Below are 26,643 nucleotides of genomic sequence, written 5' to 3'. Positions count from 1 at the left end.
TTATGATTTGAGAGATGGAATGCTGCTTGACTTTCTCATCACCAGCCTGAGTTCGATGTCGGGGAGGCTGCCTTGCTTGGTCTGCGAGCAACCTTCATCTGTCGCAGCCAGGTGCAGGTCAAACCGCAGTGAGGTGGATTTCTTCCGGAGGTGTGGATTATCCTTGAAAAAGGAACATTCCCACTCTTTGATAACCTCGTCCACCTTCTCTGTTCTGAAACAATCACAAGTACATTGAGCAGACAGACTTTGAACACGTTAGCACAGCATTGATTGATAGACTTGATAGAACCTAGCACACTGAATGAAGCTTTCGGCCCACTGGGCCTGTGCTGGTTTTTTGAAAGAGTTATCCAGTCAGTCCCACTGCCCTAATCTTCCCTCATACCCTGAAAATGTCTACCCACAGTAAGAAGTTTAACAACACCAGGTTAAAGTCCAACAGGTTTATTTGGTAGCAAAAGCCACACAAGCTTTCGGAATACCAAATAAACCTGTTGGACTTTAACCTGGTGTTGTTAAACTTCTTACTGTGTTTACCCCAGTCCAATGCCGGCATCTCCACATCATGACTAATGTCTACCCAGCCAGCATTTATCCAATTCCCTTATCAAACCTGCTCCACCACCCTCTCAGGGAGAACTTTCCAGATCACAACTTTGTTTCTGAATATCTTAATTCTTTCTTCGCGTTATTCTGTCCCTGGGGGAATGGTTTCTCCCTATCTATCTGATATAACTCTTCATGTATACTGATATATAAATCACTGGTTGGGCCACACTTGGAGTTACTGTCAGTTGTTCCAGACGCCACAAGGGTACAATGTTCTTGGTGGGACTGCAGCGTAGATCCACGAGAATGAGACCAGGCCATCAAGGATTAAATCTTGAGGAGAAATTTCAATACCTAAGGCTGTATTCCCTGGAGTTTACAAGCTTGAGGGATGCTTTGATCCAAGTTTTTGAGGCATTCAGGGGAAGAGAGAGGATAGATAGAAATTATTTCCACAGGTTGGAGAGTCTCGGACTAGGGGCAGAATGGGCGGCACGGTAGCACAGTGGTTAGCACTGCTGCTTCACAGCTCCAGGGACCTGGGTTCGATTCCCGGCTTGGGTCACTGTCTGTGTGGAGTTTGCACGTTCTCCTCGTGTCTGCGTGGGTTTCCTCCGGGTGCTCCGGTTTCCTCCCACAGTCCAAAGATGTGCGGGTTAGGTTGATTGGCCATGCTAAAATTGCCCCTTAATGTCCTGAGATGTGTAGGTTAGAGGGATCAAGGGGTAAATATGTAGGGATATGGGGGTAGGGTTTGGGTGGGATTGTGGTCGGTGCAGACTCGATGGGCCAAATGGCCTCCTTCTGCACTGTAGGGTTTCTATGATTTCTATGAATTTTAAAAATAGAGCCAGACCATTTAGGAATAAAGTTAGAAAATCTTTCGACACACAAAGGGAGGTAGAATTTCTGAACTTGCTTCTGCAAACTACAATTCTTGCCAAGTTAATTGTTACATTTCAATCTGAGATACATAGGGGGGAATTTTACTGGCATGTCCGCCCGAGGTTCGTCCGAGGCAAACGGGGAATGCCGTTCTCCGAGCCTCGCCCACCCCCAGGTTCAGGCGGGTGTGCCGGTAAAACTCCAGCCATTGACTTTTGCTATCCAAACTTATTAAGGGATTTGGGTCAAAGATAGATAACGAGGTTGTAGTTCAGCTATGACTTCATTCAATGGTGTTAAGGATTTGAGGGCTGAATGGCCTCCTCCTGTTCCTATGTTTCTGACCTCAAACTCTGAGAACCAAGCAATTCCGGTCTGCTTAAATTCAGATGTTCTGTTGTTAACTTGACCGCTCAATATTCCCTTACATAGCGGTATAGATCAGGCGATGCAATAATCTGCAGCCTTCAACAGATGAACAAGCTATCCAGCGGAATTTTCCAAAAAAATGGCAAAGTGTCAGCTTCTGACTGAAAACTGGCGTGTCACTCCCCAGAAACACAGCCAGGTTTTCACTCCAGATCTTTTGACACTTTGTGAAAATAAAGCAGGAGGGTGTGTTTTGCACCGGCTCCACGGAAATCAGGAAATTGGGATGCCATTTTTAAAAGGACCCCCCAATCTCAAAGCTAAAGGACACCCCACCCCGCAACGAACATCGGGACCCCGGCAGACAAGGGAAGCACCCTGAACCCCTGGAACAGAGAAGGCCAACCTCCCCCCTTCCCCCATTGTTCTTGGAAACCAAAAGCGATTGCCGCTGACGCGACATCACTCCAGCAGCGGGAGCATCAGATGTCGCCTGAAGCTCTGGCGTAAAGCCGTTAATGTCATAAAACATTATTCTAATCTATGGAAATTCGGTTCATGCACTTTGCCCTTTCTGGGAGGACCCAGGAACATCGCGTCCTGAAATTTTGCCGGCGTAAATCCCATTATGACCCTCTTGCAAGATTTAGTGGCCATAACAGGAGTTGCCCTCTTTTTAGGTCAAACCAAATAAACAAACTCAGGTTAAGTCAGGACAAAGTAAAAGGGGCAGCTCCCCAAAAAGGAGGGGGAACAGCCCGAACAGAAATCAAAGTACAAAGGAAACTTAAAAACATCAAATTAAAATGTGATTATTAGGGTTTATAACGCACCCCAACCCCTGCGGTGCCCAGCGGGCGCGGAAAGCGTCAATCGCGCCCGTGGACACTGCATGCTCCCTCTCCATGGACACCTGGCCGCGAACGTAGCCGCGGCAGAGGGGCAGACAGTCAGGATGGACGGCCCCCTTGATCGCCCGCTGCCTGGACCGGTAAATGGCGCGTTTCGCCAGGCCCAGGAGCAGGTTCACGAGGAGGTCGCCATCCCTCCCCTCCCCTCTCCGCACCGGGTGATAACAGGAGTTGCTCACAGGGTGAAGGGGACAATCAACACCCATCGTGTCTTCCTCATGTGCCCCCAGACACCTCGAACTGTGGCTCAGTGAGGAGTGCTCTGAAATTATGGATGTTAGAGCTTCACATCAGAGAGTTCTGCTCCTTATCCTTGCCGACACTCTTCATTCCTGTACTGACAGGAAGCTGCACTATTAGAAATGACAACGTTTTGGAAAAGGATTCAAGCTGAGAGCCCATCTGCTCTCTCAGGCAGACCGATTCTGTGTCGCAGTGTTGAAGAGGAGGAGACGGGTTCTCCCAGTTGGCCTCACTAACATTTATCCCCTAACCAAGATCAGTAAAACAGATTGGTTGTTATTACATTGTCCTTTGTGGAAATGCTGCTCCGGGCAAATTAGTTGCTACGTTTCCTGCTTTACAGCACTTCAGAAAATAATTGTCTGTGAAATGCTTTAAGGCATTCTGAGGTTGTGAAAGACTATAGAATTGTAAATTTTGCTTTTCCGTTCTTTAACCATTCCTCTCAAGCCCCAGGTTACGCTGACAACTTGTGGACTGTTCAGTACAGAACGGGTCGGTGTCTGCAGTTCCTGGGATCCCCCGGGTGCACCGTGTCTGTCTGGTGGAGAATCTGTCGCTGTGTTTCCAGGGCGGGAGGGCAGAATTCTTTCACAAGATAGCATTTTGAAAGGAGCTTTGTAGGGTGGAGGCAAACCTTTGTGAGTTGGTGGGAAAGTTGGTTGACATAATCCCTAAATTTATTGTCTAATCGCTGATAATTTTCAACTGAATCATTTCTGGCAAATCTCAAAGTTCTGCATTAATCCCCACAACTTGCTGATGTATGCGAATTTGATATTTATCATCTAGCCGTTGCCGTTTCTCTAACAAATAAATTGATTTGTGCTGGTTCTCCATTTAACAGCTCTCCAACACCTTACCCTATTGGTTAATCTGTAGGTAAAGGACTTACTTCTGAATCAGAAGGTTGTGGGTTCAAACCCTAACCTAGAGTCTACAAACTCTGGACTGAAACTCCAGCACAGTACTGAGTGAGTGTGAGGCTGCCAGAAGTGTCAGATTTTGGATAAATCTTTAAACTGTCTCTTTCAGAGAGACATAAAGGATCCCACTGCACTAACTTGAAGTTCTCTCTCTCGAGCCCTGGCCAATATTTAACTCCTGAACCAATGTCACTAAAAGAACAGAATATTTGGTTAGAATGGGATTGCTGATGGTGAGAGCTTACTGGGCACAAATTCTCTGCAACAAATTCTATTTTATAAAAGTGACTACACTTCAAGAGTACTTCATTGGCTGTGAAGAATGTTGGGACATCCTGAAGTTGCGTAAAGTGCGACATAATGCAATTCTTTCTTTATACAACATGTGTTGCTGTAGATAGTGGATACAAGATCCCTATCGAGTGCTCACATTGGCCGGAGTTTTACCGGCCCCGATTCCGGGGGCAGGCTCGGCTCGGAGAACAGCGTTCTCTGTTGGCCTCGGGCGCGATCGGACGGAACTTGGGCGGGCGTGCCGGTAAAATACCGCCCATAGTGTTCAGTTTGACAAATTAACTCACTGATAACAGCATGCCATCGAAAGAAACCAGATCACCTCATACTGGCCAGGGTACAGTAATGTGGGGGTTATTGTGCTGAAAGAATAACCAGGTGAATGTGAGTTCAAATCCCAGCAGGGCAGGAATTTGAAGTTAGTTTTAAAAATCTGAAAACAACAGCTGGTTCTCGAGTGTCAGTCGGGAAGGACAGCTCCTGTCCTTTTCGGCTTTGCATCGAGATGTGGCTCCAGCTCCTCAGCGACATTGGTCCCTCAGAATTGCCCTCTGGAGAGAGATCCAGGCGCAGATTGTAGAGTCATAGAGGTTTACAGCATGGAAACAGGCCCTTCGGCCCAACTTGTCCATGCCACCCTTTTTTTAAACTCCTAAGCTAATCCCAATTGCCCGCATTTGGCCCATATCCCTCGATACCCATCGTACCCATGTAACTATCTAAATGCTTTTTAAAAGACAAAATTGTACCCGTCTCCACCAGTACCTCTGGCAGCTTGTTCCAGACACTCACCACCCTCTGTGTGAAAAAATTGCCCCTCTGGACACTTTTGTATCTCTCCCCTCTCACCTTAAACCTATGCCCTCTAGCTTTAGACTCCCCTACCTTTGGGAAAAGGTATTGACTATCTAGCTGATCTATGCCCCTCATTATTTTATAGACCTCTATAAGATCACCCCTCAGCCTCCTACGCTCCAGAGAAAAAAGTCCCAGTCTATCCAGCCTCTCCTTATAACTCAAACCATCAAGTCCCGGTAGCATCCTAGTAAATCTTTTCTGCACTCTTTCTAGTTTAATAATATTGTACTGGAGCTGGGCCAAACTCTCCGTGACTCAGGGTTCCAGACCCCTCACAGGAATCATGAACCATTCGGGAAGCTTTTGAAAGGTGAGTTCAAAAGGTCTTGTCCATAGCCTCCACGCCCTTCCGATGCCCCCTCTATGGCTTCTATTTCCCCTCTCTGCCCATTCACCCAGTATTCACTGTGTACAGGACCAATGAATCACAAAAAAGCAGCAAGTGTTGAAATGCTGAGAAAAGAATCTCCCATTCAGAAATCCTCTTTGGAATAAATTGCTGTTCCTAAAGTTCCTAAAGTTCCTAAAGTGTCAATCTGATATGGCAATTATAATATTAATAAAAGAAGCTTAACCCACTTCACACTTCTCAATCTTGTCCAAATAAGCATACAGACATGGAGACAGAGATTACAGAAAAAATAACTTTTTCTAACCAAATAAAAGGCAATCAACAAAGTAAACACCCAATTCAGTTGTCAAAACAGAACCCCTTTTTAAGCTTATATATTTGTGAGTCTTGGAGCTCAGCCAATGAGTACAGGTGAGATTTCCCAGATGGCTTTCTAATCAGCTCACCTTGGCACAGCTCCACCACCGCAGCCCCCTGTGATCGGCTTTCAAGGTTGGCGGGACCGACCTGCCCCTGCCCCCAACCCAACCCCTCGCCCCCCACCCCCTGCCCCACCCCGAGTGAAGACTGAGCATAATGGGGCCCTTTAAACCAACTGGAGCTACCCTTCCTGGTGGTGAAAATCCAACCCACTTTGCTCAGTGAAAACCGGTAACTTGGTGGAGGAATAATGACCATCGACCACAATAATGAGGAATGGGCCATGAGTTTGGCAGCAGTTTTGTTTGACATACTCAATGCTCTGTTAAGAACGGAATAGGAATGGTCACACTTACTGAATTTTGCCATGAGCTTTCGAACTCTCAGCCACTGAACTGCACCCTAATATTTCCTGAGTTGTCACCATCTCGATCCTCTGCTCCAGGCGACTCGCGATGGCAGCAACTGCTGGAGATGCTGTCCCATCAAACCCTGCGGATCAAGTCTATCAACAGTCAGAACTCAGTGGCTATCCATCCTTTACCGTAAGGCGATGGTGTTTAGGAGGGATAGGAGCAGCCCACTCCCTAACGCCGATGGGATGACTGCCTTGTGAGGGAGCGGGGGAATGGTGGACTGGGATTGGCCCCACAACTCTCACAGAAACTTTGATTCGGCTTTGTTTAAAAATTAATGTCCAATGGGGGAGAAACTCCTCGCACTGGACAGGAAGAAAGGTATGCCTTACACACGACAGCGCAGAGTCGCTGAGCAGAAACTGATAGCCAAGTTCCGCACACACGAGGATGGCCTCAACCGGGATATTGGGTTCATGTCACACTATTTGTAACCCCCACAGCTTGCCTGGACCTGCAGAGTTTCACTGGCTGTCTTGTCTGGAGACAATACACATCTTTTTAGCCTGTCTTGATGCTCTCTCCACTCACATTGTTTTGTTTCTTAAAGACTTGATTAGTTGTAAGTATTTGCATTCCAACCATTATTCATGTAAATTGAGTCTGTGTCTTTATATGCCCTGTTTGTGAACAGAATTCCCACTCACCTGAAGAAGGGGCTTGGAGCTCCGAAAGCTTGTGTGGCTTTTGCTACCAAATAAACCTGTTGGACTTTAACCTGGTGTTGTTAAACTTCTTACTATGCGCTGATCTGTCAGAGCGGAGATCAGGACATGTGCAGTAGCCTCACATTGCCGGTCTCCCGATCGCTGGCCAGCCCCACAATCCCCGCATCGCTGTCTCTCTGACCTCCCCTATGGCCTGTTCGCTGGCCAGCCCCGGTGCATTCAGAATGCCATTTGAGCAGCGCAGTGGCTGGGGGAATCGTTTCCCTCCCCCCCCCCCCACCAACTGCAGTTCTCGTCCGTTCCCTTCCCCCCCCCCCCCCCCCCACCAACTGCAGTTCTCGCCTCCTTATTTAAGGAAGGATACTGGTGGAAGTTCAGAGAAGTTTCACTAGGTTCATTCCTAGGATGAAAGAATTGTCTTATGAGAAAAGACTAAACAGTTGGGTCTATACCCGTGGAGTTTTGAAAAATGAGAGGCAATCTCATTGAAACCTTTAGATTTGATCAAGACGGGGCGGTACGGTAGCACAGTGGTTAGCACTGCTGCTTCACAGCTCCAGGGACCGGGACCGAATCCCGAATCCCGGCTCGGGTCGCTGTCTGTGTGGAGTTTGCACATTCTCCTCGTGTCTGCGTGGGTTTCCTCTGGGTGCTCCGGTTTCCTCCCACAGTACAAAGATATGCAGGCTAGGTTGATTGGCCATGCTAAAATTGCCCCTTAGTGTCCTGGGATGCATAGGTTAGAGAGGTTAATGGGTAAATGTGTAGGGGTATGTGGATAGGGCCTGGGTGGGATTGTGGTTGGTGCAGACTCGATGGGCAGAATGGCCTCTTTCTGCACTGTAGGATTCTATGATTCTGTGATTCTATGTTCAAAATCATGAAGGGGCTGGACAGAGTAGATAGAGAGAAACTGAACTCACTCGTACAAGGATCGAGAACGAGAGGGTCCAGATTTAAAGCGATTTGCAAAAGAAACAAATGTGATGTGAGAGAAAAATTTTCCACACAGCGAGTGGTTGGGGTCTGGAATGCTCTGGCCGCAAGTGTGACAAAGGCAGGTTCAGTCGAGGCATTCGAGGGCATGAGGTGATTAATTGAATAGAAATAACCTGCAGGAATACGGGGAAAAGTCCGAGGAGTGGCGCTAAGTCACGATGCTCATTTGGAGAGCCAGTGCAGACACGATGGGCTGAATGGCCTCCTTCTATCCCATAACAAATCTGTGACTCTGCGAAACATATAAGATTCTGGGGTGTTTTGACAGGACAAGTGCTCAAAAGATGTTTCCCCTCATGCAGAAATCTGAAACTAGGACGCAGAGATTCAAAGTAAGAGTTCTCCCTGTGGAGTCAGAGATAGAGTCAGAGAGGTTTACAGCATGGAAACAGGCCCTTCGGCCCAACTTGTCCATGCTGCCCTTATTTTTTTTTAAACCCCTAAGCTAATCCCAATTGCCCGCATTTGGCCCATATCCCTCTATACCCATCTTACCCATGTAACTATCTAAATGCTTTTTAAAAGATAAAATTGTACCCGCCTCTACTACTACCTCTGGCAGCTTGTTCCAGACACTCACCACCCTCTGTGTGTAAAAAAATTGCCCCTCTGGACACTTTTGTATCTCTCCCCTCTCACCTTAAACCTATGCCCTCTAGTTTTAGACTCTTCTACCTGGGGAGGAATTCTTTCTCCCACAGGCAGGTTAGTCTGTGGGACTCTCTCCCACAGGCAGCAGTACAGGGTGTCTCACTGAATTTGTTCAAGCCTGACTTTGGAGATGTCTGATCGACAAGGGGGTCGGGGGTTACGGGGAACAGACAGGAAAGTCCAGCTGAGACCATAACCAGAGTAGCCACAATCTGGTCGTTTGACACAACAGGTTCAAGGGGCTGAATGGCCGACTGCTGCTCCTGTTTCCTGTGGTCTGAAACCAGTGTGCACTTGGGAAAATATTAGATTCTCTCTGTGAGTGGAATTTGACAGTCATATCGTGATGCGGGAGGAGCAGAGAATACAGGGAGTCGTTTAAAGAGCACCCCCTTCAGCAGAACAGGAAGATACCAGCGGCGGGAGGCCATACAATTCCATCCTTTGTCTCTGAAGGCACTGAGTACACTCTATCTGATACAGAGTAAAGCTCCCTCTACACTGTCCCCATCAAACACTCCCAGGACAGGTACAGCATGGGGTTAGATACAGAGTAAAGCTCCCTCTACACTGTCCCCATCAAACACTCCCAGGACAGGTACAGCACGGGGTTAGATACAGAGTAAAGCTCCCTCTACACTGTCCCCATCAAACACTCCCAGGACAGTGTAGAGGGAGCTTTACTCTGTGTAAGCCGGGGCGGCACGGTAGCACAGTGGTTAGCACTGTTGCTTCACAGCTCCAGGGACCTGGGTTCAATTCCCGGCTCGGGTCACTGTCTGTGTGGAGTTTGCACATTCTCCTCGTGTCTGCGTGGGTTTCCTCCGGGTGCTCCGGTTTCCTCCCACAGTCCAAAGATGTGTGGGTTAGGTTGATTGGCCAGGTTAAAAATTGCCCCTTAGAGTCCTGAGATGTGTAGGTTAGAGGGATTAGCAGGTAAATATGTGGGGGTAGGGCCTGGGTGGGATTGTGGTCGGTGCAGACTCGATGGGCCGAATGGCCTCCTTCTGCACTGTAGGGTTTCTATGATCTAGACAGGTACAGCACGGGGTTAGATACAGAGTAAAGCTCCCTCTACACTGTCCCCATCAAACACTCCCAGGACAGGTACAGCACGGGGTTAGATACAGAGTAAAGCTCCCTCTACACTGTCCCCATCAAACACTCCCAGGACAGGTACAGCACGGGGTTAGATACAGAGTAAAGCTCCCTCTACACTGTCCCCCATCAAACACTCCCAGGACAGGTCCAGCACAGTGTTAGATACAGAGTAAAGCTCCCTTTACACTGTCCCCATCAAACACTCCCAGGACAGGTACAGCACAGGGTTAGATACAGAGTAAAGCTCCCTTTACACTGTCGCTGAGACATGTACGTCCAGCTATATGGTGTTGTCTGCGGCACGGGGTTAGAAATTCCTGGCTGTTGTGTGGACAAGCCTCACACACGAAACTGTGAATTAAGGCACATGTCAGACTTACCCGAAGGCAGGGTTATGTCTCTCTGAGTGAAGCTGCTGTGGGAAGGTAGCTGCCTATCAGAGCCGGCACCAGAGAGTCTGAAATATAGAAAATGTGTAAAAGCTGTAAAATGTTTGTTTAGTATCGAGTAAACATTTGTTGTTGACCATCATTGACCATCATTGACCATCATTGCGTGGATGGCCCACCAGCAACCTTGCTTATGTCATCTTATATCCAACAACAACACTCTCAAAGCCACGCTGACACATGGATACTGGGGTTAAATCCAGGGGAATTCCAGCGGTTTCCCCATTATTCTGATATTCCAGCCAGTGGTTAATGAGCGTCTTGATTAAAACTCAGTCTGTTACACAGCAACTGGGTCACCTCCAGCCTCTCCCCAGTATCCATCCTGCCAGGTAAATTCCTGACCTCCATTGCTATTGAAGCTGCAGCGTGTTAAATTCCACTTTTCAACAACAATTCCCTTTATTTATATCACACTTTTAACGAATGTTCCGCGGGGGCTTCACACGGACACAATATAACACAGCTTGGTGCTGAGATGTGTCGGATGAGACTTGGGCGAAAGGTTTGAATCAGTTCCTTAAAGAGGGAGAGGTGGGCAGATGGTGGGGAGGTTTATTGAGGGAATTTCTGAGCTCTGGGTACAGGAAGCTGAGGCAGTGACAGAGCAATTCCACTGGGGATGTTCAAATGGCCTGAATGAGATGCGCACAGAGCTCTCAGAGGGTTATGGGGCTGGAAGTCCCTTTAAATGAAAACCTTTCATTTGTCTATTTCTCCATCAGGCCTCTCCTCAGTCATTTCTTTTCCAGAGTAAAGGAGGAGCCAGTCGGCTGAAGGCTGTCGGTCTGATGTCTGATTGTCACATGTGGATTAACTAGAATTCCTCATCGACTCTTCGAACGATGTACAAATATACAAACAAGGGTACAAGCTGTGTCCAAGCTGACCGGTACACAGACCTCTGCCCAACATGACACTCACCCATAGTCAATATTACTCACTGTGTGGGTAATACTGTACACAATCCCACATTAACCCGATATGTGCCAGACCCTGACACTGCATATCCTTTCCAGCTTTCCCTGATAGGTTTAACCTCTCATATTGCACATTCCTGACTCACTGAAAGTAGAAAGAATCTTAAGCAAGGAGTAAGGAGGGCTAAAAAGGGTCATGAAAAGCATTGGCCAGCAGGATTAAGGAAAATCCCAAGACTTTTTATACATATATAAAGAGCAAGAGGGTAGCCAGGGAGAGGATTGGCCCACTCAAGGACAAGGGATGGAATCTACGCGTGGAGCCAGAGGAAATAGGCGAGGTATTAAATGAGTACTTTGCATCAGTATTCTCCAGTGAGAACAAACCAAGTTTCTCCAACCTCTCCTCATAGCTAATGCCCTCCATACCAGGCAACATCCTGGTAAATCTTTTCTGTACCCTCTCCAAAGCCTCCACATTCTTCTGGTAGTGTGGCAACCAGAATTGAACACTATATTCCAAGTGCGGCCTAACTAAGGTTCTCTAAAGCTGCAACATGACTTGCCAATCTTTAAACTCAATGCCCCGGCTGATGAAGGCAAGCATGCCGTATGCCTTCTTGACTACCTTCTCCACCTGCATTGCCACTTTCAGTGACCTGTGTACCTGTACACCCAGATCCCTTTACCTATCAATACTCTTAAGGGTTCTGCCATTTACTGTATATTTCCTATCTGTATTAGACCTTCCAAAATGCATTACCTCACATTTGTCCGGATTAAAACTCCATCTGCCATCTCTCCGCCCAAGTCTCCAACTGATCTATATCCTGCTGTATCCTCTGATGGTCCTCATCGCTATCCGCAAATCCACCAACCTTTGTGTCGTCCGCAAACTTACTAATCAATCCAGTTACATTTTCCTCCAAATCATTTATATATATTACAAACAGCAAAGGTCCCAGCACTGATCCCTGAGGAACACCACTTGTCACAGCCCTCCATTCAGAAACCCACCCTTCCACTGCTACCCTCTGTCTTCTTTGACCGAGCCGGTTTTGTATCCACCTTACCAGCAAGGTGGATACTAAATATCAGAAAATTTCAAATTCCAAAGTTACAAAAACGCGATTTAACATAAAGGTGATGTTAAGAATTCAAGTGACTCATCCAAGATGGCACCGGAGTGAGGCAACTTCTTGTGAGCTGTGCCCAGCAAACTTTCTAATTCTATCTTTTACTCTGGTTCTATGCTTCTAAAACTTCATTCTAACTCTTTTAAACTCTCTAACAATGCACTATTACAATCTCTTACAGATTTGGTGATTCTTAGGCTCTGCTGTCATCAGACTTTTGAATGGTCTTACCTTGTATTAAGTTGATCTTTCTCTACACCCTAGCTATGACTGTAACACTACATTCTGCACTCTCTTGTTTCCTTCTCTAGGAACGGTATGCTTTGTCTGTATAGTGCGCAAGAAACAATACTTTTCACTGTATACTAATACATGTGACAATAATAAATCAAATCAAACAGATCTGAGGGAATGGGAATGGTGGAATGTCACCTGCTCTCCTCTCTATCCAGGAGACTGCGGTACATCGATATCTCTCTCTCCAATCTCATCTTCGTGTTGAGCAATAGCTCGTGTTCCCAGGCCTGGGTCTCGATGTCCTTCCTGACGTCCTGTAACTCTCCCTCCAGTTGGTGAATCACGGAGCCCAGTCCCTTCAGCTGGACCTCATACCTCTGCTCAGTCACTTGCAGTGAGTTCTCCAAACCCTTCTGCTGTGAAAACACATCAATTCAAAACAGGAGCCGTGATCATTCTCAACCCAGGGCAATGAATCTCTCAATCAATGTACCTGTTTTTATTTTCACAAGACTCGCCCATCACGCACACACTCATTGCTCTATCTCTGTTGTAATTGTAAAAGTTTAGCGAATGTTGCACAAACCTTTATTTCTAATGGTCACAGTTTCTCACTGATGATTTTTATGGTCATATAGAACCAAAACCATAGAATCCCTATGGTGCAGAAAGAGGCCATTCAGCCCATCGAGTTTGACTCTCCGAAACAGCATCCCACCCAGGCCGTCCTCTCCACCCTCTCCTTATAACCCCACACATTTACCAAGTTTAATTCAGTTAACCTACACTTCTTTGGACACTGAGGGGCAATTTAGCATGGCCAATCCACCTAACCCGCACATCTTTGGACTGTGGGAGGAAACCCACGGGGAGAATGTGCAAACTCCACACACACAGGGACCTGAGGCTGGAATTGAATCCAGGTCCCTGGCGCTGTGAGGCGGCAGTGCTAACCACTGTGCCACCGTTCCCTCATCTAAAAGGAAAGGAATTTGTGAGGTTCTGGGGAAAAGGTGGGGGTGGTGGGACTAGCTGAGCAGTTCTTGCAGAGGATTAACACAGACACAATGGGCCCAATGGCCTCCTTTTGTGCTATCACCGTGCTGTGATTCCATGATTCGTTCCAGAACATTGAGCCCAATGTTAATTCTGCTTCTGTCTCCACAGGTCCTGCCAGACCTGCTGAGTATTTACGGCATTTTCTGGGGTTTTTTCGAGTTCCAGGCTCTGCAGTATTTTCATTTATTTTGTAACAGGAATCTCGATGTGAACATTCCAAGTGGAGAAGAGGGAGATGCTAAAGCAGCTGTCACACCCACATCTCTGCTTCACTTTGCTTTTTAACTCTATTTTCTTCACCCAATTTTCAGACTTGTCACCTCCCCTTTGGAACTGCAGAGACCCGGGGTCTGGAAGCACTGGGGGGCAGCGTGTCTCTGGGGACAGGACTCCTGGGATCAGGCTGTGTTATTGGGCTTTGTCTCAGGGTCTGAATTGGGATTTTGGAGCATTGTGAACAGTGTTGGTGAGTCTTGTCGAGGATCCCAGGCAGTGAATCGGGAATGTGAGCTGATTTGGAAGTCAAGATGGGACCAGAGTCAGTTGGAGTCACTGGCACGGCAGCTAATGTGATTGAAATCAATGAGTAAATCTGGAACATAAAGCTAGTCTCAGTAATGGTGACAGGAAACCATCATCAATTATCGTAAAAACCCAGGAAAAACAGTCAGCTTTGACAAAGGGTCATCTGGACTCGAAACGTCAGCTCTTTCCTCTCCTTACAGATGCTGCCAGACCTGCTGAGATTTTCCAGCATTTTCTCTTTTGATGTCGTTAAAAACCCGTCTGGTTCACCCATGTCCTTTAGGGAAGGAAATCTGCCGTCCTTACCTGGTCTGGCCCACATGTGACTCCAGAGCCACAGCAATGTTGTCAACTCTCAACTGCCTCCTGAAATAGCCAAACAAGACCCTCGGTTCAAGGGCAGTTAGAGATGGGCAATAAATGCTGGCCCAGCCAGCGATGCCCACATCCCGTGGCAGAACCAAAGGAACGTCCCTTTATTATTTTCCTGCCTCTCTCTCAGATATTTCACTAACTTTGTTTGGAAAGTCAGATGATTGCTGCCTCGGCCTGGCTGAGAAACCCGGAGTACCGTGAGATGGATTGTTGTCATTAATCACTGGCAACTTCCACCAGGAAACAAGCTGCATCCAGAATGCTCGGGAATCCACGCTTATTCAGATTTCTTTCCAAACATTGATCATTAAGCTGCAAAGTTGGTTCACTCTCCCGCTCAGGACAGAATGATTTTGGAGCTGAATTTGGAGCCACAATGTGATGGTGAGGCGATTGTCAGCGGGAAGAAGATAACCAGAGTTTCTCTTGCTGCTGGTGGCTTCAAACACTTCAGAAAACAAACTGAAATCCTGTTCGACTTTTCCAGAAACTAATATTCAATGAACTGTCTTTGTTTGCTTCACTCAATGCCAGCGGCGAGAGTGAGGTTCAGCAGAGCAAAATGAATATTAAACTTAAGCGAAAGAAAGATTAACGAAATGCAGTGCTCAGATTTTTTGAAATATGTTCAGAAAAAGCAAAACAAAATAAACCAACTGATAAACTCACTGCTAACATTTAATTTGAAGGACAACACCTCTGACTGTGCAGCACTCCCTCAGTACTGACCCTCTAACAGTGTGGCACTCCCTCAGCACTGACCCTCTGACAGTGCAGCACTCCCTCAGTACTGACTCTCTGACAGTGCGGCACTCCCTCAGTACTGACCCTCTGACAATGCGGCACTCCCTCAGTACTGACCCTCTGACAGTGCAGCACTCCCTCAGTACTGACCCTCTGACAGTGCAGCACTCCCTCAGTACTGACCCTCTGACAGTGCAGCACTCCCTCAGTACTGACCCTCTGACAGTGCGGCACTCCCTCAGTACTGACCCTCTGACAGTGCTGCACTCCCTCAGTACTGACCCTCTGACAGTGCGGCACTGCCTCAGCACTGACCCTCTGACAGTGCGGCACTCCCTCAGCACTGACCCTCTGACAGTGCGGCACTGCCTCAGTACTGACCCTCTGACAGTGCGGCACTCCCTCAGTACTGACCCTCTGACAGTGCGGCACTCGCTCAGCACTGACCCTCTGACAGTGCGGCACTCCCTCAGTACTGACCCTCTGACAGTGCGGCACTCCCTCAGTACTGACCCTCTGACAGTGCGGCACTCCCTCAGCACTGACCCTCTGACAGTGCAGCACTCCCTCAGTACTGACCCTCTGACAGTGCGGCACTCCCTCAGTACTGACCCTCTGACAGTGCGGCACTCCCTCAGTACTGACCCTCTGACAGTGCGGCACTCCCTCAGTACTGACCCTCTGACAGTGCAGCACTCCCTCAGTACTGACCCTCTGACAGTGTGGCATTTCCAGGGAAATGGGACATGTTCATGAAGGAAAATGGAATGGAATGTTATTGTGATGGGATGAGATGAGGGAGGGTTTGAGGAACCTCGTGTTGAGTGGGATGGATCAGGTGGGCTGTAAATACTTTGTTATACCTGGTCAAAATTAACCCTTCACACTCTGAGTCTGTGACAATCTCTGGGGAGTCTAACAGCACCAAGTTAAAGTCCAACAGGTTTATTTGGTAGCAAATGCCAGTCGCAATCGACAGTGTTGTTTGCTCCCAAATAAACCTGTTGGACTTTAACCTGGTGTTGTGAGACTCCTTACAATCTCTGGGAGCATTGTTCAGGGTTTCTGCTTCCTCTCCCGGACGCACAGTGGTCACCTCCCGAGGATTTGTCAGAGAGGACGTTCCTGACAACACTGGGTTTGAGTCGTGTTGCCCCTGTCTGCATTAACCGTGGACAGAACTGTTCTTTCTGTGTGTGGCTAACGTGGACCCGCTGTGAAAAATCCTCTCTAATTGTTCATTCCTGTTCAGTGCTGCATTAAAAATATTCACTGAACTTTCCTGGTGAACCGTGCAACCATCGGGATGATGTTTAGAATCATAGAATCCCTACAGTGCAGAAGGAGGCCATTCAGCCCATCGAGTCTGCACTGACTCGATGGGCTGAATGGGGGGGGGGGGGGGAGGCGGGGCGTTGATGGGAGGCTTTAGGAACCCACAAAGTGAAATCAGGAACACCCATAAACTAACATTGATACAGACTGAAGAGATCATCTTTCGGAGGCTTTGGAAAGTGGAGAGAGGTGAGAAGCAGTGGTTTATGGAGAGTGTTGCAACGTGTGAGGTGATTCATTTTGGTAGGACTAATTTAAATGTGGATTACAGGGTCAAAGGTAGGGATCTGAAGACTGTGGAGGAACAGAGAGATCTTGGGGTCCATATCCACAGATCCCTGAAGGTTGCCACTCAAGTGGATAGAGCTGTGAAGAAGGCCTATAGTGTGTTAGCTTTTATTAACAGGGGGTTGGAGTTTAAGAGCCGTGGGGTTATGCTGCAACTGTACAGGACCTTGGTGAGAACACATTTGGAATATTGTGTGCAGTTCTGGTCACCTCACTATAAGAAGGATGTGGAAGCGCTGGAAAGAGTGCAGAGGAGATTTACCAGGATGCTGCCTGGTTTGGAGGGTAGGTCTTATGAGGAAAGGTTGAGGGAGCTGGGGCTGTTCTCTCTGGAGCGGAGGAGGCTGAGGGGAGACTTAATAGAGATTTATAAAATGATGAAGGGGATAGATAGAGTGAACGTTCAAAGACTATTTCCTCGGGTGGATGGAGCTATTACAAGGGGGCATAACTATAGGGTTCATGGTGGGAGATACAGGAAGGATATCAGAGGTAGGTTCTTCACGCAGAGAGTGGTTGGGGTGTGGAATGGACTGCCTGCAGTGATAGTGGAGTCAGACACTTTAGGAACATTTAAGCGGTTATTGGATAGGCACATGGAGCACACCAGGATGATAGGGAGTGGGATAGCTTGATCTTGGTTTCAGATAAAGCTCGGCACAACATCGTGGGCCGAAGGGCCTGTTCTGTGCTGTACTGTTCTATGTTCTATGTGTGCAGGGTTCAGTGACTGAGCATTTAGCCACACAGCGAGAAGGTGCAGGAGCAGAGCAAAGCCAGCCACAACCAGCATTTCCTTCCACACACCCATTACACCCCCCCCTTCTCCACGTATCCCTCAACACTCCCTCTGGTAACTCATGGTGGAGATGCTTAGCTGTGAGCTACCAGAGAGTGAGACCGGGGGGAGGGGGGGGTGGGGGTATGTGTGTGTATCTGTGTGTGTACGTGTATGTGTGTCAGTGTTGATGGTGGGAGGGGTGTGTGTGTGTGTGTGTGTTAGTGTTGGTGGGGGGAGGGGTGTGTGCGTGTGTGTGTGTCAGTGTTGGTGGGGGGAGGGGTGTGTGCGTGTGTGTGTGTCAGTGTTGGTGTGTGCGTGTGTGTGTGTCAGTGTTGGTGTGTGCGTGTGTGTGTGTCAGTGTTGGTGTGTGTGTGTGTCAGTGTTGGTGTGTGTGTGTGTCAGTGTGTGTGTGTGTGTGTGTCAGTGTTGGTGTGTGTGTGTGTCAGTGTTGGTGGGGGGAGGGGTGTGTGCGTGTGTGTGTGTCAGTGTTGGTGTGTGCGTGTGTGTGTGTCAGTGTTGGTGTGTGCGTGTGTGTGTGTCAGTGTTGGTGTGTGTGTGTGTCAGTGTTGGTGTGTGTGTGTGTCAGTGTTGGTGTGTGCGTGTGTCAGTGTGTGTGTGTCAGTGTTGGTGTGTGTGTGTGTCAGTGTCGGTGTGTGTGTCAGTGTTGGTGTGTGTGTGTGTCAGTGTTGGTGTGTGTGTGTGTCAGTGTTGGTGTGTGTGTGTGTGTGTCAGTGTTGGTGTGTGTGTCAGTGTTGGTGTGTGTCAGTGTTGGTGTGTGTGTGTGTCAGTGTTGGTGTGTGTGTGTGTGTGTGTGTCAGTGTGTGTGTGTGTGTGTGTCAGTGTTGGTGAAGGGGGCGGGGGGAGGGGTGGTTTATTGCATACCTGCAAACTGACAGAATCCTGGTCAAAGCTGATAGGGGGGCAAACAGTGTGAGGTTTTCAAAAAGGAATTTCGCTTCATCCAGGCCCCAAGGGGAGAGAGATCCAGTTACTGAATAAAACAACCCTGCTTCACAAAAGCGATGAAAGATAACAAAGGAACGAACAGTTAAAAATACAATGAATAATGTAGATCCAGGGTCTGGGAGAGATGTAACAAAGAGCAGGGGAAGATAAGGAAGACAGTGAGAGATGAAGAAAAGGAATTCCAAAAGCAATTTGTTTGGGATATCAAGATTATCACTAAAAGATTTTAACAATTATACGAGAAGATAAAGGATCAGCGAGGGTAATGATTTGAGTAACGCTGGCTATTGGCAACTTGGTGGAGGGAGTTCACACATCAGCCGTGACCTCACTGAATGATGGGACAAGTGTGAGGGGCTGAATAGCCTCCTCCTGTCCCTGTACTCCTATCCGGATGATTGGCCCTCATTTAACTCTGGCAAACAGCCTGTCCTCTATCTTTAAGGACTGAATAATAGCAGGAAATCTGACAATTCCCAAAATCCGTCCTCTCCTTTACCAGCAGGAGGAGGTTTGGGAGAATATAATGATTTGGTGCCGATCTGTCTGAATTAGAATTTGTGTGAAACAATCTTGAGAATAAGAAGAGAATCTCAGTCACAGACCGGGAGCCGGAACTTAAAAACAGGCAAAACCTGCTGCCAGATTCAACTCCGCACTTTCCAACCCACTGACTTTAACAACAATATTTTTAAAGGATAAAAGAAAATTAATGCTGGAATCCGAAACCCAAAGAGAAAACGCTGGAAAATCTCAGCGGGTCTGGCAGCATCTGTAAGGAGAGAAAAGAGCTGACGTTTCGAGTCCAGATGACCCTTTGTCCAGCTTTGATTTTTAAAGGATTTGCTGCTAAACGTGTTTCAGTTGCCCTCATAGAATCCTACAGTGCAGAAGGAGGCGATTCGGCCCATCGAGTCTGCACCAGCCAGGTCCCTAATCAGTTGGACTGATTAGGTTGAGTTTTTTGAAGGGGTAACCAAGAAGGTAGATGAGGGCAGTGCAGTTGATGTTGTCTACATGGACTTTAGCAAGGCCTTTAACAAGGTACCGCATGGTAGGTTGGTGCATAAAGTTAAATCTCACGGGATCCAGGGTGAGGTATCTAAATGGATACAAAATTGGCTTCTTGACAGAAGCCAGAGGGTGGTTGTAGAGAGTTGTTTTTCAAACTGGAGGCCTGTGACCAGTGGTCTGCCTCAGGGATCAGTGCTGGGTCCACTGTTATTTGTCATTTATATTAATGATTTGGATGAGAATATAGGAGGCATGGTTAGTAAGTTTGCAGATGACACCAAGATTGGTGGCATAGTGGACAGTGAAGAAAGTTATCTTCAATTGCAACGGGATCTTGATCAATTGGGCCAGTGGGCTGATGAATGGCAGATGGAGTTTAATTTAGACAAATGCGAGGAGATGCATTTTGGTAGATTGAAACAGGGCAGGACTTACTCAGTTAATGGTAGGGCATTGGGGAGAGTTACAGAACAAAGAGATCTAGGGGTACATGTTCATAGCTCCTTGAAAGTGGAGTCACAGGTGGACAGAGCGGTGAAGAAGACATTCGGCATGCTTGGTTTCATTGGTCAGAATATCGAATACAGGAATTGGGACGTCTTGTTGAAGTTGTACAAGACATTGGTAAGGCCACACTTGGAATACTGTGTACAGTTCTGGTCACCCTATTATAGAAATGATATTATTAGGTTAGGTTGATTGGCCATGCTAAAATTGCCCCTTAGTATCCTGAGATGCGTAGGTTAGAGGGATTAGCGGGTAAAATATGTAGGGATATGGGGGTAGGGCCTAGGTGGAATTGTGGTTGGTGCAGACTCGATGGGCCGAATGGCCTCTTTCTGCACTGTAGGGTTCTATGATTAAACATAAACTGGAGCGAGTGCAGAAAAGATTTACTCGGATGCTACTGGGACTTGATGGTTTGGGTTATAAGGAGAGGCTGGATAGACTGAGACTTTTTTCTCTGGAGCGTAGGAGGCTGAGGGATGATCTTAGAAGCATAGAAACATAGAAAAACTACAGCACAAACAGGCCCTTCGGCCCCACAAGTTGTGCCGAACACATCCCTACCTTCTAGACCTACCTATAACCCTCCATCCTATTAAGCTCCATGTACTCATCCAGGAGTCTCTTAAAAGACCCTATTGAGTTCGCCTCCACCACCACTTATAGACCTTATTTGGTTTCAATGAAACCTCTTATAGAGGTCTATAAAATAATGAGGGGCACAGATCAGCTCGATAGTCAATATCTTTTCCCAAAGATAGGGGAGTCTAAAACTAGAGGGCACAGGTTTAAGGTGAGAGGGGAGAGATACAAAAGTGTCCAGAGGGGTAATTTTTTCACACAGAGGGTGATGAGTGTCTGGAACAAGCTGCCAGGGGTAGTAGTAGAGGCGGGTACAATGTTGTCTTTTAAAAAGCATTTAAACAGTTACATGGGTACGATGGGTATAGAGGGATATGGGCCAAATGCGGGCAATTGGGATTAGCTTAGGGGGTTTTAAAAAAAAGGACGGCATGGACAAGTTGGGCCGAAGGGCCTGTTTCCATGCTGTAAACCTCTATGACCACAATCTCACCCAGGCCTTATCCCCATGCATTTACCCTAGCTAGTCCCCCGACACTAAGGGGCAATTTAGCATGGCCAATCCACCTAACCCGCACATCTTTGGAGTGTGGGAGGAAACCTGAGCACCCGCAGGAAACCCACACAGAGAATGTACAGACTCCGCACAGACAGTGACCCGAGCTGGGAATCGAATGCAGGTCCCTGGCGCTGTGAGGCAGCAGTGCTAACCACTGTGCCACCGTGCCGCCCTAACCCAAAACAATACCACAAGACATCCTCTACCATATCTACATCATACATGAGGAGATTTGTGCACAGTCTGTGTTTCCTGTTACATATTTACTCATAGAGTCAAAGTCACAGAGGTATACAGCATGGCAACAGGCCTTTCGGCCCAACTTGTCCATGCCGCCCTTGTTTTTTTAACGACTAAGCTAGTGCCAATTGCCCGCATTTGGCCCATATCCCTCTATACCCACCTTACCCATGTAACTGTCTAAACGCTTTTTAAAAGACAAAATTGTACCCGCCTCTACTACTACCTCTGGCAGCTTGTTCCAGACACTCACCACCCTCTGTGAAAAAATTGCCCCTTTGGACCTTGTTGTATCTCTCCCCGAGTTACTCGCTGTAACTTTGTATAATGACTTCCCTCAGCACACCATACGCTCCCATCTGTATATTAGATATATCTGGCAGCTCAGTGCAAAGCACTCCCACCTCAGGGTCAGGAGGTTGTGGTTGAGGTGACTCTTTGATACTCAAAATACTTAATCTCGGCTGACGCTCCGAGGCTGGTACAGAGACAGGGCTGCAGTGTTGGAGGGGCAGTGCTGGATCAGGACTGCAATCAGTGTCAGAGGGAACGCTTCACTGTGGGACCCGTGTCTTTTGGATGAGATATTAAACCAGGTCTGTCTCCTTGGAATCCCTTCACACTTTATTGCTGATTAATACAACTCAAACAGAGAAAAACACAGTGTTTGATTTCCCAATGCTGACCATTTACAGCCAATTACTTGCATCCAAATAGATCTGGGGCCTTTCGAACACAAGGTAGATTTGAAGTGATCCCAGGATGTCTCTGCGGTAATTAGCTGTTTGGAAGTGGGAATCTGGGTAACAGCAGATTGTCTATTCAGACTGCAGAGTAAAACTCCTGCCATTTTTCATTGCTTGTCCAACTTACAAACCCCAGTGAAGAAATTGTTCTGGCAGATTATAATGCTCAGAGATAGTGCTGGGTCAAACATTTCACTGATTCAGATTCTGAGGGCGGAGTTTTATGCTTTGGCTGTGGTGAGTTTGGAGGTGGGAGAGAGGGGCAGAGAATGTACCGGAACCCCACTACCTTCCCCCCCCTCCACTGGAATTAAGTTCTGGGCAGGAAGGCCCATGGTCAAACTCCCCACCCACTGTCAACCGAGGCCCTTAAATGTCTGATTAATGAAGATTTATGGGACTCGTCCCACTGCAGCTGGTTGAAAATAGGCCTGTCGCCATGGAGACTGAGGTTGGGGGGGAGGATTCCCTCAATCAAAGGCACTCAGTGCCTGATCAAGAGGCTGAACATCGGGAAGTCGGGAAGGGGGCCCTCCCTGACCCCCAGCCTGTGAACCCCCACCAACACACACACACACACACACACATACACACACCCCTGCAGCCTGGGTCGCTCAGCGACCCTGGGACTTCAGTTTCTGTCCTTCCAGCAGCAGCCAGTCCTTCCCAGTGACCTCTGACTGGCATCTCTCACAAGGCCCCCAGGGGAAAGGCCTGTCTCACAGGCCCTATCCCAGTGTCTGGAAGGAGCTCCCACTGCACAGCTCTGTGCCCACATCCTGAAGTGCTTCCCCTCACTGGATTTCTCCAATTCCCTTTTGAAAGTTATTCTTGAACCTGTTTCCATCTCAGACAGAACATTCCAGAATCTCATTCTGCATTCATAAAATTCTACTCTTTGCTCCAATCATCTGGACATGCTTTAATTTCAACTCCTTTTAACTTCATTGCAGTGTTAATGGAAGCCTATTTGTGACACTGCTAAACTTCATACCTTTCCAATTACAGCTACAAACCCTTTAGCCCCTCCGCCTCACTCCCTCCTCCTCCTCTCCTCTCTCCCCCACTCCTTCCTTCCCACTCACATTCACCCGCTCCCTCTCACTCCCTTCCAGCTTAACCCTCGCCCCTCACCTCCTCTTCCAACTCTGATGCACTATCAATCAAGCAAAGACTAGTATGTATGCTGGAACAAATAGGCTTTTATTAGCAAAAGACTTGGAGCACACCCATGCCGATGAACTGGTCCCAGAGACTGAGGCAGGGGGTGGGGAGCAGTCACCTTTATACCTGGACCAGGGGAGAGGAGTCCCAGGCCGAGCCGGCAGGGGCATTCCAGGCATGTCACACACACACAGGCACTAAGCTAACAGTGGTTTACCACAAACTCATCCCCTCCCCTCCCCACTAGACCCCTTCACTCCCCCATCACCCTCCCCACTCTCCCCCTCTCCCACACTCTCTCTGCCTCTCCCTCACTCCTGTCTCTCCCTCTCACCCCCCCCCAGTGCCCCCCCACCACCACTCCCCCCCCCCCCGCTCCCCCCCACCCCCCCTCCCCCCTCCCTCCCCCTTCTCTCCCCCCCCCCCCCCCCCCCCCACCCCTTACCTCCTGCTTTCAGCCCTGACCCGAGTTCTGAACACTCAGATTTTCCTTCAACCTGTTGCTGACTGGGGGTGGATGCTGATTGGCTCTGGGGAAGAGGCTCAAGTGGGACAGGAACAGCAGCATTGCCCCAAAGGGCCGAATGGCCTGTTTCTCTGCTGTAATTCTCTCTAACCCAGGAAACACGGACACCTGGGTGAAGCTGATTTAAAACTTCCCCAGAAACAAGTGCAGCAATTTGCTCCAGTTTGGGGAAGGAGGTCTGAGGTGGAATCTGAAGAAGGTTTAGCCGGCACAGCCTGGAACCTGACATTTGGAGATGTTTCCCATCCCTGGCTGTTTGATTTTCTGTATTTAATCTGTCAGGAGCTCCGGATATGAGCAGAGGAACTGCCTATGGAGGCAGCCAAGCCGGTACAAGTGGCCCAGGACTGGCAGCAAGTGTATCAACAACAGGCTCTCGCTCCAGTTTGTATATGGGGACCCTTTGGGAGGAGGGGGGAGGGAGTGAGTGGGGAGGGGCTGGGGGGTGGGGTGGGTGTTGCTAAAGGGGGACTGAGAGGGTAGATGTTAAGTGGATGATTCCCCTTGTTGGACATTCTAGAACAATAGGCTAAGGTGTGACAGATTTAAAACAGAAATGCAGAGGAATTACTTCACTCAAGAGTGCAGAAAAGATTTACTTGGATGCTACCGGGACTTGATGGTTTGAGTTATAAGGAGAGGCTGGATAGACTGGGACTTTTTTCTCTGGAGCGTAGGAGGCTGAGGGGTGATCTTATAGAGGTCTATAAAATAATGAGGAGCATAGATCAGCTAGATAGTCAATATCTTTTCCCAAAGGTAGAAGAGTCTAAAACTAGAGGGCATAGGTTTAAGGTGAGAGGGGAGAGATACAAAAGTGTCCAGAGGGGCAATTTTTTCACACAGAGGGTGGTGAGTGTCTGGAACAAGCTGCCAGAGGTAGTAGTAGGGACGGGTACAATTTTGTCTTTTAAAAAGCGTTTAGACAGTTACATGGGTACGATGGGTATAGAGGGATATGGGCCAAATGCGGGTAATTGGGACTAGCTTAGGGGTTTAAAAAAAACGGCAGCGTGGACAAGTTGGGCCGAAGGGCCTGTTTCCATGCTGTCAACCTCTATGACTCTATCTGAGGGGTTGTGAATCTGTGGAATTCTCTACCTCAGAGTGCAGTGGAGGCCGTAACATTAAACACATTGAAGAAGGAGATCGAGAGGTTTTTAATTAGTAGCGGGATGAGGGGTTATGGGGAACGGGCAGGAAGCTGGAGATGAGGCCAGGATGAGATCAGCCATGATTGTACTGGTGGAGCAGGCTTGAGGGGCTGAATGGCCTCCTCCTGATCCTCGTTCTTATGTTCTACTCTTTGCACCCACCCATTCTGTTAACTCAAGATGCTGAATCATGTTAACATTTGAGTCTATTCTCTGGGTGCTGTTGCCAGGTGTACAGGGCCTCACACACTGATAACCACAGGCCTAATCCCACCTACAGGACTGACAAATGGCCAACCTCCAGTAGACTGAATGTTGGGTAATGTTCAGTTAGTCGATCCAGTGGCCCTGAATTGCCGTGTGGGTGAATGGACAAGGGGTGACCGCCCTGATCACTGACCATTACTGGAAAGTCAACCAATAAGGAAACTGGGCAAAGAGGAGTCTGCTTTGCGTGTGAAGCCCACTACAGTGGAATTGCTGCAGCCACTTTCTGTCAAGACTCGTGCATGAAGAAGGGCTTGTGTGTTAGAGACGGGACAGTGAGAGGCTCTGCTGGGACTTCACTCAAACCAGGAGTCAAGGCAGAGGAACAATTTTTAAAAATAGTTCTAATCAATATCTCGCAGTCATTCTTACCAATGCGAGGAGAGATTCGATTTCCACCTGGAGGCTTTGCCACTGGCGTCTGGCATCGTTTAACTCAGCCCTGGCAACCCGCAGAGAATCCTCATCCTTATTCACCTCTGCATCACTGACTTCCAGTAGCTGCAGTGAGAGAGAATGAGAAATAACCGACAGTGTTTGCATTTCCCACCCAGTGTCCGGAATACTGCGTCCCTGCCCTGACATCCCAGACACGACGAGGTGAATAGGAATCAGGGTCCAGTATTGCAATGAGGTAATCATCCAACACAGCCTTTCCCACAGAGACCGAGAGGCCTTATTCAAAGAAATCTACCTGAGTGCTAAGGCATGCATCTAATTCCATCCGACTTCTGTGTATAATCTTCTCATAATGCTTCTTAATGTCCGCCAAGAGCTGGGACAATTCCAGCCCTCTTCTGCTTCCATCTTCCATGGCACTAACTGGGTATGAAGAGGCTGGCAGAGACTGCGGAGCTCAGACCTACTGCAGGGCAAAGGCAGCAGCATCCTGAACATAAAGCAACACTGCCCTCAAAAACAACCCCGTTAAAATACCCCCAGCACCCAGCGCAGCTAACACTGACAACATCAACCTGCGCACAGGCAGCAACAATCAGCGCTCCGAAAGCCCCGTCCCGTCCACACTGAGGCACCTCAGTTATTTAATGTTGTGCAGTTTTAAATCATGCAGCCTATCAGGACACGTGGGGCTGAGTTTCCTGCTGAGCAGCAGGCTGCCTGTTTGGGCCTGAGTTGCTCTGTCAGTCCAATTCTTCATTCACTCACTTTCCTACATCGACACAGAACTGTGTGTGTGTACAGATTCACACAAACCAACCGCACAGCGACACACGCAGATTCAGGAATATTGGTTTGCCCTCAGAGGGGTTTGTGTGTTTACCCTGCTTTCTGCAGCCTCGGGGCATTCCCAAAGTGCTTCCCAACCAATGAAACTTCCCTGCCTGAAATACGGGGCAGGGTTTTCCCACCCTGCGGTGAGGTGGAGGGGGGTAAAGGAGGGGCGGGGGTGGGAATGCTGCAGA

At 48.2% G+C, this 26,643-nt stretch overlaps 1 protein-coding gene across 1 annotated transcript; it reads right to left on the bottom strand.

Annotated features, from left to right (window-relative positions):
• On the bottom strand, positions 1 to 26,033 carry krt222 (keratin 222). The gene is made up of 6 exons (XM_078224269.1): positions 25,914 to 26,033; positions 25,592 to 25,720; positions 12,583 to 12,803; positions 10,026 to 10,102; positions 6,167 to 6,275; positions 1 to 214 (listed from the first exon to the last, which is right to left on the bottom strand). Exons 1-6 carry the CDS (start codon positions 26,031 to 26,033, stop codon positions 1 to 3), a joined length of 870 nt encoding a protein of 289 aa, XP_078080395.1.
• Positions 26,034 to 26,643: the final 610 nt, after the last annotated feature.

Source organism: Mustelus asterias, chromosome 11 (genome assembly GCF_964213995.1).
Source record: "Mustelus asterias chromosome 11, sMusAst1.hap1.1, whole genome shotgun sequence".
Lineage (NCBI taxonomy): Eukaryota > Metazoa > Chordata > Chondrichthyes > Carcharhiniformes > Triakidae > Mustelus > Mustelus asterias.
Note: the sequence above shows the minus strand (reverse complement) of the source record. Positions and strands in the feature narration are given on the sequence as shown.

What these genes read in the sequence shown, in the direction of transcription:
- krt222 (XM_078224269.1), bottom strand. Translation starts at nt 26,033, where the DNA reads ATGGAAGATGGAAGCAGAAGAGGGCTGGAATTGTCCCAGCTCTTGGCG. An exon ending in CTGGATAGAGAGGAGAGCAG is followed by an intron (nt 10,103 to 12,582) that starts GTGACATTCCAC and finishes TCTATATTTCAG; the next exon opens with ACTCTCTGGTGCCGGCTCTG. An exon ending in AAAGCTCATGGCAAAATTCA is followed by an intron (nt 215 to 6,166) that starts GTAAGTGTGACC and finishes TGATTGTTTCAG; the next exon opens with AACAGAGAAGGTGGACGAGG.